Source organism: Tursiops truncatus, chromosome 1, assembly GCF_011762595.2.
Source record: "Tursiops truncatus isolate mTurTru1 chromosome 1, mTurTru1.mat.Y, whole genome shotgun sequence".
NCBI classification, from domain to species: Eukaryota; Metazoa; Chordata; class Mammalia; order Artiodactyla; family Delphinidae; genus Tursiops; species Tursiops truncatus.
The window spans coordinates 164895398-164912659 of NC_047034.1; the positions used below are offsets into that span (position 1 = coordinate 164895398).

At 40.0% G+C, this 17262-nt stretch overlaps 1 protein-coding gene and 1 non-coding gene across 6 annotated transcripts in view; one reads left to right on the forward strand and one right to left on the reverse strand.

The window, feature by feature from the left end:
• Positions 1-17253, reverse strand: part of RCAN3 (RCAN family member 3) — a 32347-nt gene extending 15094 nt beyond the window's left edge. The window contains exons 1-3 of one of the 5 annotated variants that reach the window (XM_019938476.3): positions 17003-17140; positions 16607-16732; positions 9484-9738 (exon numbers count right to left, since the gene is read on the reverse strand). In XM_019938476.3, coding sequence (XP_019794035.1) covers positions 9484-9678 — 195 coding nt within the window. In that variant the 5' untranslated portion in view covers positions 9679-9738; positions 16607-16732; positions 17003-17140. Of the gene's footprint in view, positions 1-444; positions 491-9483; positions 9739-16606; positions 16733-17002 lie in introns of those variants that run through there. The other 4 variants (XM_004321535.4, XM_019938477.3, XM_019938479.3 and 1 more) reach the window with 4 other exon arrangements.
• TRNAS-GCU (transfer RNA serine (anticodon GCU)) lies at positions 611-683 on the forward strand. Its single transcript has one exon. It is a non-coding gene; the product is annotated as a tRNA-Ser (tRNA).
• Positions 17254-17262: the final 9 nt, after the last annotated feature.

Sequence of the window (17262 nt, forward strand, 5' to 3'; positions counted from 1 at the left end):
ATCTACTTTTAAATTTATATACATACACACATACCCATACACACACATATTATGGACATGTTGTGCTATTCCAATATAATATGCCCTATAAAACTTATAAAAATAGAAATGTAAATCAGATAAGAAAATAAAACAAACAGCAAAGACATGGTTACTGAAATTAATTTAGGAGGGCTCAACATAAACGCTGGCGAGTGCTGGTACCCTGACCTTGTAGATAATCTTCCCAGTTTTTTATTCATCACATATTTAATGCACAGCAAGGCTCAAAAGCTGGGCTCTGTGACAGGCAGTATAGAGGTGACACACGTGCCTATTCCGAGCTCGCTCACTCCTGAATTATCCCACCCTCCCCCATGGGAGCACCCTGCTTTGGAGAGATTAGGAACACATACACATGGGTAATCTAGATGTTTCTTAGAACCCAAGGACCTTAAATCCTACCTTGATTTGGGGACCGGCAGATCTTTTCCAACTGAAATTGAGATTACTGGGGAAAAAAAGCTTCAATGCAGTTATTTGTTTTGAGAAAGATTAAAAAAAAAATTATAAGGCATTTCAACTATATAGACACATGAGAGAAAAGTTATTTAAATTATGTTAGGGGACTTCCCTGGTGGTCCAGTGGGTAAGACTCTGTACTGCTAATGCAGGGGTCCCGGGTTTGATCCCTGGTCGGGGAACTAGATCCCTCATGCCGCAACTAAGAAGTCCACATGCCGCAACTAAGAAGCCCGCATGCTGCAACAAAGATCCCGTGTGCCGCAACTGAGACCCAGAGCAGCCTAAATAAATAAATATTTAAAAAATTATGTTAGGATAAATCTCAATTAAATTATAGGAAGTATTAAATATTATACTGGTTCTTTCTCATTATTCGGTGACTTCAAACGTCACTTCTTCAGACAGGCCTTCCCCAACCACTCTAGTTAAAAACTGTCACCCATCAAGTCACTCTCGACCCCTCCACTATTTTATTTTCTTCACAGCAATACTTGTTATTATCTGAACTTCTGATTCACTTGTTTGCACGTTAAATATATTTATCTCCTTAATGTTCCATCAGGGCTGGAGAGTCACTGTGTTCACCACTGTCTCCCCAGAACTTTAACTGTGGCTGGCACAATGCTCAATAAACACTTACTGAATACAGAAACCAAGATCGAATGTGGAATCTGTAAACCAATTGTCTCTAAGAACATGACAGCTAACCTGACTATTCAGTGATCTCTTAATATGGCCGATAATTAGGATACCTAACTAAATGATCTAAGACCCTTTTTAACTCTTGTTTTTGAGACACAGTATTTACAATGGAAGCTACAAATATAATTGAAGATAACTGAAGATAGCTTCTTCATTTCAAAATCTTATATTTGTAATTTCCTAAATGTTATATATACGATGCGGTGGTCTGAGGACCCAGCACTAGTCCATGAACTTCGCTACTGGTCCACAACAAGGTTTGGCATAGAAATTGAGAGAAAGGGTCTAGGAACATTTTAGCAAGTTTACACTGCTGTGACATTCTTATTGCATTTTACAAATCTGTGACAGTTTGGAGGAAAAACCTGGTCCTTCACTAAGCGATAAATTTGAGAAGCATTCATCTACAGTTTATGCAAAAGTGTGTTAAAAAGGAATAAAAATGTTAACTACCAGACTGGCAAACATTTTCAATTCTGAAAATATAAAGTATTGGTGATGCTATGGAACAATGGGAACTCTTCTACACGGCTGGTAGGAATGCAAACAGTTAGAGACTATCTGACAGTTTAGAGAATATCTGACAGTTTCCACTAAGATGGTGAAAATGCACAACCTGACAAGCCAGCAACGTCATTCCTGCTTACATACCCCGAGGAGACGCCCCACCCTCACCCTCACATATACAGGACACACACAGAACACTTACAACATCACTGTTGCAATAACAACATCTCAAAAATAACCTAAATGTCCAACATTAGAATGGGTAAATAAAGAATGGCATATTGGTAAAACAGGACAGTATACAGCAAGCGACACTGAACACATATCTTAACATGGATTAATCTTACAAATATAAGGGACTTCTCTGGTGGCGCAGTGGTTAAGAATCCTCCTGTCAATGCAGGGGACATGGGTTTGATCCCTGGTCTGGGAAGATCCTACATGCCGTGGAGCAACTAAGCCCGTGCACCACAACTACTGGGCCTGCGGTCTAGAGCTCGCGAGCCACAACTACTGAAACCCACGCGCCTAGAGCCCGTGCTCCGCAACAAGAGAAGCCACCGCATTGAGAAGCCCGTGTACTGCAACGAAGAGTAGCCCCTGCTCACCACAGCTAGAGACAGCCCGTGCGTGGCAACGAAGACCCAATACAGCCAAAAATTAATTAATTAATTAATTTAAAAAACCACAAAACTTTGCAGGTCAAAAGAGAGAGGCATGGTATTTAAAAAAAAATCTTACAAATATAACATGGAGAAAAAACATATAATTATGCCATTTATAGAAAATTTTAAATTATGTAAAATTCTATGTATTCCATTAGTGTTATAGTTTTCAGCATACAGATCCTGCACATATTTTGTTGGATTTATCTTTAAGTATTTCATGGTGCTACTGCAGTGTTTTTTAAGTTTCAATTTCCAAATGTTTACTGCTAGTATAGAGACATGTAGTTGATACTGTATATTGACCCTGTATCCTACAACCTTCTTAAACTCACTTATTAGTTCTAAGAGTTTTTATGTAGATTCCTTTCTAAATAGACAATCTTGTCAACTGAAAATAGAGCAAAATTTTAAAATAGTATACATACATACACACGGTATTAGGCTGAACCAGAAGAAACGCCAATGCAGGTATCCACCACTTTTTGAAAGTTTGCTTTATGCTGCTTTGCTTTTACAAAAGACCTACATTAGTACCTGTTTTCACTAACTGAAAGAAATCCAAAGAGGATGTTTCCCTTTTACAAAAAAAAGGCGAAAATCGCACTCAGCATCTGTTTTGCAGCAGCTGTTATAGAGGCAGTGCACACCACAAGCGGTGAGAGTGGCACCACCAAGCTCCGTCCCGGGGAACTATCCTTAGCATCTCAGCATCTCAAGCCACCTTAGCTTTGAACTGTGTCTGTGAGCATCTGTGCTCTACCTTGATTTATTCTGTGCATCCTTTGGTAAGATGTGTCCTAAGGAATTGCTTCTTCATTTTATACCGTTTCAGCTTACAAAAGGTTTTGTAGAAACACTCTACTTTTGGAGAAAGGGGGAAACCTGTATTTGACCATTTTGGCCTACAGATAACACCAATTTCATACGGTTAAACTTAATAAAAAGTTAAAATTGCATGGGAAATGATAAACATGGAGTTCAGGACAACGCTTATCTCTGGGAGAAGACAAAAGGAGTTCAATTTATTAGTAAAATTTTATTTGCTAAATTGGGTGGGCACGTGGTTTTTCTTTATATTAGTCTTTATCCTTTCTGCACAAGCTAAAAATTGCCCCTTTTTTGAGAGCCTGAGACAGTGCCTTTACACAGGAGGAATAACCAAACTTGTAAGTTATTCACCTGTGTCTTGCCTGGGCTCCTTGTGAAAGCAGAGGCCGAGGCAAGGGCACACACAAGGAGCTTGTTTTGGGAAGTGACCTCATGTGACAAGGTGGGAACAGGGAAGAAGGGAAAGCCCGTCCTCCTTCTGTCCAGGTTGTGTTACCAAGCTGGTCACCTCTGTGAGCAACTGGGGCTTGATCCTGCTAGGAGCACTCTGAGGAACCAGAATCCAAGGAACTGGTGGCTGGAGAGTAGAGGAGAAGGGACGTATTCACTGGCTTCAGCCCCCCACTGGTCTAGGATTGCCCTGTGAGATGTTAATTAACTCCCTCACACTGCTACGTCTGCACCTGCATCAATACGGACGAGCATCTGTGCACAGTCAGCAGAGAAACACTGGGACAAAGAGTAAGATATCCACAGTGCCACGGAGGCCAGCTGCTGTGGGGTTACACCTGCACACAGGTGAGTACGCTCACAACAGCTGGAGTGAAAACGTGGGCCGAAAGCATGCAAAAGAGGTGCCCATACATATATACATATGTAGTACACACACATATGTACATATTATATATATATTATATATGTATAAAAGCACATTACAAAGAATGATAAAGTCAAGAAAAAGGGGAGGTTGCATTTTTTTTGTGGTAAAATATACAAAACGCAAAATTTACCATTTTAACCATTTTTAAGTGTACAATTCAATGGCATTAAGTATATTCACACTGCTGTACATAACCACTATCCATCTCCCGAACTTCTCATCATCCCAAATTGAAACTCTGTAGCCATTAAGCTGTAACTCCCAGTTCCCCACTTCTCACAGCCCATGGCAACCACCATTCTACTTTCTGTCTCATGTAAGTAGAATCATACGATATTTATCCTCTTGTGTCTGTCTGGCTTATTTCACTTAGCATAATGTCTTTCAAGGTTCATCCACAGCATCAGAATTTCATTCGTTTTTAAGTCTGGATAATAGTCCATTGTATGTATACACTGCATTTTGTTTATTAACTTATCCGTTGATAGACATTTGAGTTGTTTCCACTTTTTGCCTATTGTGAATAATACTGCTGTGAACATTGGTGTACAAATATCTGTTGGAGTCCCTGCTTTCTTTTGTGTATATACCCAGAAGCAAAATCATTGGATCATATGGTAATTCTATGTTTAATTCTTTGAAGAGCTGCCATACCATTTTCCACAGCAGTCACACCATTTTATGTTCCCGCCAGCAATGCACAAAAGGTTCCAATTTCTCCATATCCTTGTCAATAATGGGTGTGTAGTATCTCATTGTGAATTTGATTTGTATTTCCCTAATTATTCATGATGTTGAGCATCTTTTCATGTACTTATTGGCCATTTATACACCTTTGGAGAAATGTCTATTCAAATCTTCTGCCCATTTTTCAATTAGTTGTATATACCCCATTTGGTTTTTGTTGTTGAATTTTAGGAGTTCTTTATATATTCTGGGGATTAATCCCTTATCAGATATACGATTTGAAAATATTCTCTGCACACGTTTTAAATTCTGATAAAGTCCAATTTATCTACTTTTTCTATTGTTGTCTGTGCTTTTGGTGTCCTATCTGAGAAATTAATGCCAAATCCAATGTCAAGAAGCTTTCCCTCTATGTTTCCTTCTAAGAGTTTACAGTTTTAGCTCTTACATTTAGCTCTTTGATCTATTTGGAATTAATTTTTGTATATGGTGTAAGGTAAGGGTCCAACCTCATTCTTTTGCATGTGGATATCCAGTTTTCCCAGCATTATTTGTTGAAAAGACTGTCCTTTCCCCGTTGAATGGTCTTGGTATCCTTGCTGAAAATCATTTGACCATATATGCAAGGATTCATTTCTGGACTCTCTGTTCTATTCAATTGGTTAATATGTCTATCTTTATACTAGTACCATACTGTTTTTTTTTAATTGAGATATAATTGACAAGTAAGCACCACACTGCTCTGATTACTACAGCTTTGTATTAAGTTTTAAAATCAGCAAGTGTGAGTCCTCCAACGTTGTTCTTTTTCAAAATTGTTTTGGTTATTTGGGGGTCTCTTGAGAGTCTATGAATTTTAGGATGAGTTTTTCCATTTCTGCAGGAAACATCTTAGGGATTTTGATAGGGATTGCACCAAATCCATAGACTGTTTTAGGCAGTACTGACATCTTAACAATATTACGTATTCCAGTCCACGGATATGAATATCTTTCCATTTATTTGTGTTGTCTTTAATTTCCTTCAGCAATGTTTTGTAGTTTTCAGTGTACAACTGAAAAATGGGTTCTAAAGCAAGCTCAATTACTCTGTTACTCTGAAACTACTGTATGAGACTTGGCTAGGATTTCTTCCAGCTCTAAACTTCTATGATTCTCTAGTGTTTAATCTAGCCTTGAAGTTAATTAAATTTTTACTAATTCTTGGCCAGAATGGCACTACAGATTCAATTGAACAAATATTTACTGAAACCATATTATGTTCCAGGCACTGTTAAAAATACAGTTCACTTTAACATTCTTCCTTTGAATCCCCTTTTTCAATTCTCAAGTTTAAAACAAATCACTTTCCTCAAAAGATTCATTTCTCCTGGATTGAAGGTTGTATTAGAACACTCAACAATTGATTAGGTCTAAAAACCAGAGACTCAGGGTATTTCAGTTAACTTCCAGATATCATTTATTTTTCTTAAGTAATATTTTCTATTCTTTAAATGGAGGGTATAGAAACCAAATGCTCGACAGAAAGATTATATTATGAATATGATTATACAGACCACAGAAGAATTTGCGCCAGTGTATCTGAAATCACAATTTCAGATTAAATCTTCTACATACTACTTAACCTCACTCAGCTTATAAGTCTGTTTCTCTACCACAGCTCTGTATCACTAATCCTCCACAAATATCTTACATAATCCATTCATTCAACAAACATTTAACAGGTGTTGCCCCGTACTGGGAACTGTATTAGATGCTAAGTGTCACTGATCAAAAAGCAGGACCAGGAGAGCAAGTAGAGATGTCTTAATATACCCCAACCATCGTCATTAGAAAAATAAATCAAATGTCGTATGGTGAGTAGGTCAGTGGAAACAGTTTCATGAGCGAAGGGTAGTGCTTTGCGAAGAGACTAATCCAATAGCCACATGCATTTCTTTATAAAGTCAGTCCTATCGGAACGCTGCTTCGCATCAACATTTACTGAGTCCCCTCAGATACTCAGACCTAAATCAGAAAGGAGAATCACTCCAGTTTCTCCCATCATAAAAATCTAAATTGCATTTTGAAGACCTCTCATGTTCAAACCAGAAGGCTGCTCAATTTTTCCTTATTTTAAGAAAGGGAAAATTGGGGTTAAAAATGTCAAGTTAATAAAATCACACGGAACAAATTCCAATCTGTTACAGAAAAATTAGGTACTAAACCTGCAGTGCTCCAGATGGAGCCGCTGATTAGCTGAGCACATGTATAAAAACTAGCAACCGTGCTGCTGCAGAAACAGAAATGACGAGATAAGCCTTTTCCTCGGTTTATTTTCCTTACAGTTTCCTATATTCTTTACTTTTCCTCCCCCACCTCATGCAATTTTCAAGAAAAACTGATGAAAATGTAGAGCCCAAATCCAGCGATCTAAAATGAAGATTCCCCTTCACATGACAATGGCCCCTGTGTTACTCAGTCCACCATTCAGAAGAGGGTAGAAGCGCATTCCAACAATTATAAAATTATCAAGACAAACGCCTTTTCAAACCTGGAGAAAAAACTAAAATTCTTTTGAAAATAAAACATTTAATTGCAATCAGAATGATTTTGTCCATAATCCATCAGAAGTGGTTTTTGTTTTGCTTTGTTTTTTGCACGTATGTGGATGACCTGCACAGACAGGTTATTCCAGAAGAAACTAAAGCAAAATAAGACACTGATAGTGAGAAGCAAACTATAAAGAAAACATTTGATTCTCCTTACACTTTATATCCAATTAATGATCCATATATAATTTTATTATATAAACATTTTATATTCTGCAGCTTCAGATATTATCATGAAGGTTTTTATATAAAATTTACTATGAGTTGTAATGTGAACTGTATGTAATGTGAAGTCCACTGAACTGCTGCTAGAATTTCTGGTGATATGATTTCCAATATAAATTTAGGTTAGATACAACGTCAAATGGTTTTAAAATTGAAAACCAACCAGAATTCATCACTTCGGCAAGTTAAACAAACCCCTAGGCTATAGTAAAAAATGAAAAACTTGGGACAGATAAGATTGTGAGGTTTCTTGAAAAATTCTTACGAATTTTAAGATAAACTAGTAATACATGTGGTTTCTCACAACAGCAAACAACAAAGTCAATGTAATTATTTATTACATGAAAATTTAGAGCTCTTAAAACGTATGAGAAAACTAGGAAGAATGATTTCAAAATGTCTACACTGTGACTGAACTTGGGAAAGAAAATAGCATTTGTAAATGTAAACAAACCCAAACGGTAAAAACCTGGTGGCTGCCACCCTCTCCCTCTCCCCTTCCAGGTCTCTAGGCTGGTTTCCACAAGTGCACCCCAACGGGCCCTGCTTTTGGCTCTCCTGCCACTGCTCTGCCCTTTACAGGTTGTGGCTGACCTTCCCAATGTGTAATTCTGACTGCCACTCCTTTGCTCAGAGGCTACTGACCACAGAAGGGCAAGCTCCTTGAGTCTGCAGGATGCCTCACACTCACCTTTCCAGCCCAACTGCTCTTGACGTTGGCTACATCTCACCTCAGCGCCAGCCACACAGAACTGCTCACTACTCCCTGCAGTAAGCGGTCCACGCTCTCCTGATTCAGCTCTTTTGCTCATTCTGTTCCCTCTGGCTGGAACTGCCTTTCCCTTCCCTGCTAAACTCCTACCCAACTCACACAGCTCCTCTGCAATGCGTCTCCCCGTAAGCTCTTTTATTCCAGCTGGCTGTGATCCTACTCCTCTGTTACCTCAGTACTTTCAAGTGTCTCTAAAGGCACGAGTATTCTATCTTACATCAAATTACTGATCATCTCCACTGCAGGACTGTAAACTCTCTGTGGCAGAAGCTGTTTAAATTCCCTGAAGCAACTGGTACAGTGCCTTACACACTGGAGAACTCAAGTATGTACTGAGTCAAACTGTATCAAGTTCTGCTCCATGAGAGTCACTGGAAGGAAAATACTTAGAGGGCATAGATAGCAAATTAAAAGGATCGTGATAGGATTTTTAAACGAAGTCTTAGAACATGCAAAATTCATACCAGTGGCAGAAATATTTTACTTTTGTATGACTAAGACCCACAAGCTTTTGTGAGGTCACGACGGAACCAAAAGCGCACATACAATCTCTTTTTCCAGTTAAATAATGAATGAACTAAAGAAGAGTAACCTTTTAAAAAACTAAACTCAATCATTTTGCCCTGGCCAGGTTGTAGAAAGTAAAACAAGAAATACTAACAACTCTGTTAAAATGAAATCATAAATAGTCCTAATTATGTAATTAGCCCTAGAAAAAGGCTTAAAATAATTCCTTCTTTTGTGAATTAGCTCCCAAGTAATAGGAAGCCAGGCTAAAAATCACTTAGCTTCTCTTTAACCACAGGCTCCAAAAATGAATGACTGCATGAATAAATGGATGAACTTAATAGGACTTGATTCAGAGTTCACTAGAAACCAGTACTTCTCAAAATGTCTGTGGGGAAGGACTGGATTTTAAATATTTCCTATCTGTTGCAGACTGATAGTCTCATAAAGCATAATAAAAATGCCCGAGCAATGTCTAAAGTTTGGTGCACACTTCTCTACTTGTCACGGACCAGTAATAAACTTTGCAAACGGGCAGCGACATGCTGTTTCCCCGAACCCGCACACAATTAACACACTATCAAAGGCAGGGAAAGGCAGGGTACATGCCTACCTTCTGCTCTGGCACCTCAAACACAGCTTCATGGACACTGCAAGCAAAAAGTGAGGTAGGCAGATCACTTAAATCCATCATTTCTTCCAAATCATCTTCATTTTCACCAAAAATCATCTCTTCTTCCTCTTCTTGGTCACTGCTACAGAGATCTGACTGGCTGTCATTCCAAGATTTCATAGTGTCCCTCAGCATTATCCCCTAAAAGCAGGTCTTTTCCGTTCTTAAAGTTCTAAGATGTCTACCAGGCATCTACTGTTTAAAAAAAGAAAACAACAGAGATAAGACTTTGAAGGCCCAATAACGCTCCAATTAATTCTCAAGACAGCGACTCATCAAATGAAGCAATTTTATTCAGGAAAGATCACTCAAAGTTTAAATAACCTCATTACAGTCCTCATAAATGAATTCTATACATACTAATTGGATTTGCTTAGCATACTTTATGTAATATATTTCACTGGCAACGACATATTACGAAAAAAAGGCTGCAAGTTTTCTACTGAAATGGAGCTGGGGGTATAATACAAAATGAGATACTATCAACATGTACACCAGTTTACAAGCAGTAGGAAGGAAAATGTGAACCAGAACTGCCTTTGCATATTTGTTTGGGATTTAGGTCTGCAACACTGAAATTGGCAGAGCAGAACAAAACCCACACTGATTCACTCACCATCTGCACCCTAAAATATGGTCTGCAATAAGCTGACTTTACCTTTTTTTTAAACAATTTGTTCTTTTTGAATACACTCTCGAAGAACTAAGTTACACAGAACCGAAAGTTCTATACAAAGTTGGTCTTTGCTAATATCAGTAATATTTACAACGGGCAAAATCTGACATAGAAGACAATTTTAAAAATGTCCTTTCTCTGAATGCTTAAAAATCAATAATTTTAACCCCAAAGCATGGAGCTGATAGTGTCCCACTGTTAAATAATGAGCAGAGTCTGTCTTATAGGACTGTTTACGTGCATTTTTGTCTCTTCTGATGAACTGCACTCCACATCCACCAAGCAGAGTGCCTTGAACATAACACATTTCAAAATGCTGGAATTTAAGTAATACTTCAGGCACAGAAAAATTAAGTGAGCATGATTATTACTACCTCAATATTCCCTTCGTGATTTTCTCTTTTATTTCAAAGAACACGAAGTTGCAAATATATTGCTTATATAGAAAACAGTACAGAATGTTAATTATGCGAAAAAATAGTGATTTTTTCCCCCCGTTATTCCACTGCATCAATCAGGAAAGACTAATTCTAAAAAGTAAAATCTTTACTTGTTTTCAGAAACATTTTCCGAGTGTCTACTGCATGCCAAGTACAGCGAGCTATGAGATGAATAAAACATGGTTCCTATCCTCAAGGAGATCCCACCAAAGCAAGAATTTCTTCTCTTCAATAATACCCCCAAAGGACCTTGTTCCATTAACTGGCTCCTATACTTTTAATTTCTCCGTCTCCACCCATTCATTCCTCTTCTTCAGCAAACATACCTCTTCAAGATTCCCCACCCCCACTCCGGCCCAATCTTGAAAAAAGAAAACCTTCCATTTGGAGTCGGCCTGCCCCTCCATCTACCTCCCTCTGTCTCTGCTTCCCCTTTCCTACCAGCTTCCTGGAAAGAGGAGTCTCCTCAACTCCAGTCACTCCTGAATTCAGGACTGCAGGACTCCTGCCACCCTCTTCCAGCTAAAACTGCCCCCATTGGACAGCAACAGCCTCTTCGTGGTGTCCTAATCCCAGGCCTCTGCCTGTCTCTGCAGCTCGGGACCGCCGCCCACCCATTCCTTCTGGGACGTCTCTGTGCCCCTGCCCTCCCCGGGCTCCGTCTTTCCCGGCTCTCCTTCCTCCCCAGCTGCCCTTGTCACTGGCTCCTCTTTCCCTACTCACCCTTTACAACGTCTCTTCGAGGTTTCAACCCCATCCTCTTCTTCATCTTACTCTTCCTGGGTGGTTTTATCGAGGCCCAAGGATTTTAACTACTCCACCACCAGTGTTTCTCAACTTTGTATCTTGCTTCCCCGTGGTTGACACACACAACACATGTATATCAATACAGTCTCTCGCTTCAATAATTCTTAAGCGGGGAAAGATGTCACCAAAATTGAGGGGGAAGCAAGAGCAGAATCTTGGGCATTGGAGGCGATGATGCGTTGAAAACCTACAGGATCCCGAAAGATTCTCATCTGCCCCCAGGTCTTTCCTGCCTGTGCACACTGAACTCCACCTCTCTCTCCTGAGTTCTAGACTTGTATTCTTAGCTTTCCTTTGAATATACCTATCTGGTACTACAACTGTTTAAAACTTATTCCTTTAAGTAGATGACTGTGCTGGAAATCTCTGATCTGGACAGGGGCGTGCTGGGGGGGAAAATGGCATCTCACTGTGACTTTCATTGTAATCTTTTCTTTAAGCCTAAATTGTCAGGTAGAGTCCGTAGCTTTGTTCATTTCTCTGTTATGTACTTGATTATTTGTTTACAAATCACTCCTAAGCTACCAGAGCTTGAGTACCTTTGAATTCCCAGTCCCTGGCACAGTTTCTAGCTCAGAGTATATGCTTAATAAGGATTACTGAACGCCAGCAGGTAGTATTGTGTTTACCCCTCTGATACGGCAGCACAGACAAAGGAAAATTTAATTCTGCATTAGATTAGAGACAGCTTCCCCAACGGAGGTTATGGTTAGACTTAAAAGATGAACAGAATTTCTGCAGGAAGAGAATGGGGTGCATTCCAGGCGAAGCCAACAGTTCACGGACAAAGGCAGGAAGACAGAAAGAGGAGCAGGCACAAGACCATGAGATCTGGTGTGGCCAGAGTGGACCAGGTTTGGTGCGGATGGCACGAAACAAAGTGAGAAAGGTAGGTTTGGGCCAGGCTGCCTTGAAAGTAGGGTTACAGAGTTCTGACATAAAAATTAGTCAATATTAGCATGGCATTGAAGGTTTTAGGCAGGGAAATGATATAACCAACCTAATTTTAACTTTCAGTATCACTAAAAGTGGGCTGTCTTTACCTCTTATCTCTGAGACACTAATGTCTTTATCCTCCCCCTCCCCATTAAAAAGAGGTGAGGGGCTTCCCTGGTGGCGCAGTGGTTGAGAGTCCGCCTGCCGATGCAGGAGACACAGGTTCGTGCCCCGGTCCAGGAGGATCCCACATGCCGCGGAGCGGCTGGGCCCGTGAGCCATGGCCGCTGAGCCTGCATGTCCGGAGCCTGTCCTCCGCAACGGGAGAGGCCACAACAGTGAGAGGCCCATGTACCGCAAAAAAAAAAAAACAGGTGACGAAAACACCTGGCCTGGCTGGAGTGTTAGGGAGCTTTGAATGGCTAGATTTTGAAATTTGAGAAAGTCAAGCTATTTTTGATAAGATTTTCTGTTTGTCTCAAGTTCCTTCCTCCAACCTCTAAAAAAAAGAAAATCAGAGCACAAGAAACAATCCTTCACCTGACTTAAAAAAAAAAATTCTTAGAATGTTACACCTTCATTTCCTGTTTTCTACCTTCATCTTGGGGTAACTTTTTCTTTTGATATAATGTCAAACAGAAAAGTTGTAAGAATAGTATAAGGAATTCCTGTGTACCCTTTTTCTGTATACAATTACTTACATTTTTGCCTATTTTAAAAATCATTCCCTCATTTTAATACATATACATTTTTCCCCAAACCGTTGAGACCAAGATAGGGTATGCCCCCTTTACTCCCAAATACTTCAGTGTATAAGAATAAGATCATTTTCTTATACAACCTACAGTTCAATTATCAAAACCAAGTACTTTAACATTGATATAATATTTTTATCTAAATCAGAGTCGATTTTCACATTTTGTCAGTTATCCCCTATAATATCTTTATAGGTATTTTCCCTTCAATTTTTTTACATTATTGTTAAATTATTTGCCTTTTGTCCCAAGATATTTCAATAATCTTTATAGTATTGCTATATTTTCTTCACTTATACAGTAGTGTATATTTGATACAGCTTAAAAGGATGGATTAATGAAATACCATAGTAACTGCAAACAAGTTTGAACAATATTTAAATATATCTCAGAAAGATTCAGGCTCCATAATCAGACTCCTCTAGATTTAAACTCTGTCCCCTGTATTCTATGTTAGGTAAATTACTTTGCCTCCCTTTCTATTTCCTCAACTATAAAATGGGGGTGATAATAATAATTCTTATCCAATAACGATGTTAGAAGTATTAAATGAGAGAATACATGCTGCGTGCTCAGAATAATGCTTTGCATATAGTTGGTGGTTGATAACTAATTATTTTTACATAGGCACAATCTATGTCAATGTATTGTTGGGTCGAAAGGACCCCAATAATATCAGAACCTTCGGTGGAATTTATATTAAAATAACAAAATGAGAAAAATGCACACCCAAATGATCTAATTCCAAGCAACAAAAAGGATACAAAAATAAAACTAAAAAAATAAAACTAATACTTTGTATCATTTCAAGAAAACTGTTCAGTTGCAGATCAATAAAATCAGCTCCAGAGCAACCACTGGTAGTAGTAATATAGCTCCAGTATGAAATCATTTAAAGATTTAAAAACAGACAGCTGGGCTTCCCTGGTGGCACAGTGTTTGAGAGTCCGCCTGCCGATGCAGGAGATGTGGGTTCGTGCCCCGGTCCGAGAGGATCCCACATGCCGCGGAGCGGCTGGGCCCGTGAGCCATGGCCGCTGAGCCTGCACGTCCGGAGCCTGTGCTCCGCAACGGGAGAGGCCACAACAGTGAGAGGCCCGCGTACCGCAAAAAAAAAAAACTAAAAAAACCCCCAGAGAGCTAACTGAGAAAAGGCCATGGTGCACTTTTTATGGGCCTCAAAGAATTTTATGTTGTAATTCAGTGCACACAGTATTAGAGATTCATATGACGGTTCTCTTGCTAAAGGCCTGCCATGAGATTTTTTTGGATATAGCTTAAGTCAACATCATCAACTATTTCACAATTTTCTGACATCATAAATGCAGCCAGATTTGAACAGAGAGATATGATCAGAGTCAACCAGTGGAAAAGACAATCCTAGCACATCTGTAAAGAAATCATCTTATAAGGTAACTCAGCTGGTACTTAAGTTGTTTGGTTTTATTAAGGAAAAGAAAAAAATTTACAGAAGTATACAGCCTCTATGCTGATATTACTGGAGTTGTTGCTAACTCTGCCTCACTGCAACTCCTACAAGGCTAACCTGTCCCTCAGTTTACTAACTCAGGGAAATATTGATTGGAAAGGGCTGAACCGATATCCACTAGCTTTTGTAAGCCAAGGTCTGTGCTAATCAGGGTTTAGCATCATCTGCAGCACAACGGTAGCTGTGGCTGGCTTCTGGCAAATTGTTTCTTCATGGAAATATCACATGAGTGGAAAACTCCAAGTAGCATGACCCTCTGCTCTGCTACAAGCCTAGTGACAGAAGTAATCCATCAGGGGAAAATGTCAAGCACATGGATTTGACTCTGCATTTTAAATTCTGATCAGGAAAAGGTGAATTCCTCCTCCTCCTCCAGGATTAAAAAAAGAATAATTTTTCAAAATAGTATGCTTCTCAACTTGGTGCATATTTAAAATACCTTAGCTAGATGCACTTTATTACATTTTGATGTGCTCAAAATGCTATTGATCAATACTGGAAGCAAACAAAATACCCCATTTCCAGCTCTACAAGTGCCCTGCTGAATAACCTTGGAACAGTCACTTGGCTTTTTGTATTACATTTGTCCTCTCAATATAAAATGAGGAAAATACTCACAGATGCTGTTGAACTACTAAATACCTTTTAAAAACGTCTAAATTATAAATTTAGACTAAATTCCTTTTTTAAAAAAAACCCTCTGGATTGTCAATGTGGGGGTTCTGAATAGCTATCCTGCAAGCCTCTATCTCCCACTTCCTCCCCACTCACTACTTTTAGGTAGAATCTTACTACTTTTTAGTAGCTGTGGTATGAAAAAAAAAATGGTGCAACAGTAAAGATGAAAATTAGATTTTTGAATTTTGTATGTTTCAATGACCTCTTTTCACATTTGTCAGAACAAATGAAAATAACAGGTTTTAAAGAATAATTGAAGTAGAGATGTAAAGACTGATGCTATTCGTTTCGCTGTATGTAATTCATTTCCTCTCACTATAACCTCTACATTCTAGGAAAAAAGTGGAGATCCACTGTCTGACCTCCACCTTCTGTAGCTCTTTGGGTCTAAATAACAAACGGTATTGAACTTTAGACCTCCCATTATTTCACAGGTTTCAGCCTAATAGATTTCCAAATCACACTATTTTTCATGATGTTTTGCCTAAGTCTTTCAACCAACATATCCTCTAGTACCATACAAAATTTGTACTCATTTGTAATCCTTAACATGAACACGTTTAAAAGTTTTACAGATGTTACAATTCAATAGTGGGACAAATCTTGTTTTCCTGAAAAGCACTGAAATCTCTTCCCACGCTAAGAAAGAAAAGTTTTGCCAACCTGATAAAACATAAAGCTGACAGCGTGGCTAAAGAAGGGGCTCTGAGTTTTCAGGCCTTTCACTGTCTTCCCGCATCAAAAATCCATTTCTAGAAAACCAATATAATATCCCCACCAAAAAGCACGCACTTAGCTGATACACAAACATCTGTATTCTGAGTCTCAGTCTATGTGTTTTTATAATTTAGTATTTTGAATCAGAGCTAATGAAACAGTCTTAAAATTAATCACTTTAAATCCTATGTAATCACAGATACAAATAAGTCAATCGCTTATGAAATTGTACATCTGAGACTTCTATGAAATACAGAGACTTCTATTAAAAGTTCGAATAAATGTGGTGTGCTAGGTAACTTTCAACAAGAAGGAGCAAATACTTCTGGCTTTGAGCACTGCACTAAACCATCACTTTAAATAATCCTAGTTTGTATCTGCAACACGGATCTGAACTGCTCCCTGCACTAGACTCCTAATCCCTGAAGGAGATGATCAGATTTTGCACGGAAGCTGGGACGAAGCAACCTGAAAACGGACCACTACTGCTCTATTGGTCCAGGCAGCAGATGGAAGCAGACAGACAAGTTTCAAGAAGTTATCGAATAGGTAATGCGATCGTTACCCGCGCATCACGGAGGAAGGAGAGCAAGAAAAAAGGAGGGGCTTCCAACTTCTGGTCGCCCCTGGACTGCACCCTTCTGCCTTCAGGAGCACGCTGGCTCTGTCAGCTTTTCAAAAAGTCAAACAGCTGTTGGGAGAGAGAACATTTTTCTTGGTTTTGTTTTCCAAGACACGACCCCAGAGCTGTCAGAGAAGAGCCTGGACGCCAGAGGGGCTGGACCCGGAAGGCAAAGGCGCAGCGTCTCTGGGGTCTCGGGCACAGGAGCGCCCACCCCTCCCGGCACCTGTGGACCGTTTCTTTTTTTAACTTGCCACACCCAGTGCCCCCCATCCTACCGAGAGCCGGGGGCAGAGCCTGCTCGGAGAGGCGGCCCCACCCTGCGAAGGGGAGACTCACCTGCTCGCGTGGCCGCCGCAGGCAGGCAGGCAGGCAAGGAGAGGCCGGGACGGCCAGACGGGCTACGCGGGAGACGGGGCGCCGCGAGGGGCCGCACTTGGGGAGACGCGGCGGGCGATCGCCGGGGTACAGTCTGCTAGGTGCCCGCTGCCCAGAGCCTAGCCGCCACGCCCTCGACGTCCGCGGGAGCGGCCGCCTCCGCCTGGGCGCGAGCCCCGTCCTGTAGAGCGAGGCCGTCGGCGTCGCGCGCGCGCGCGCGC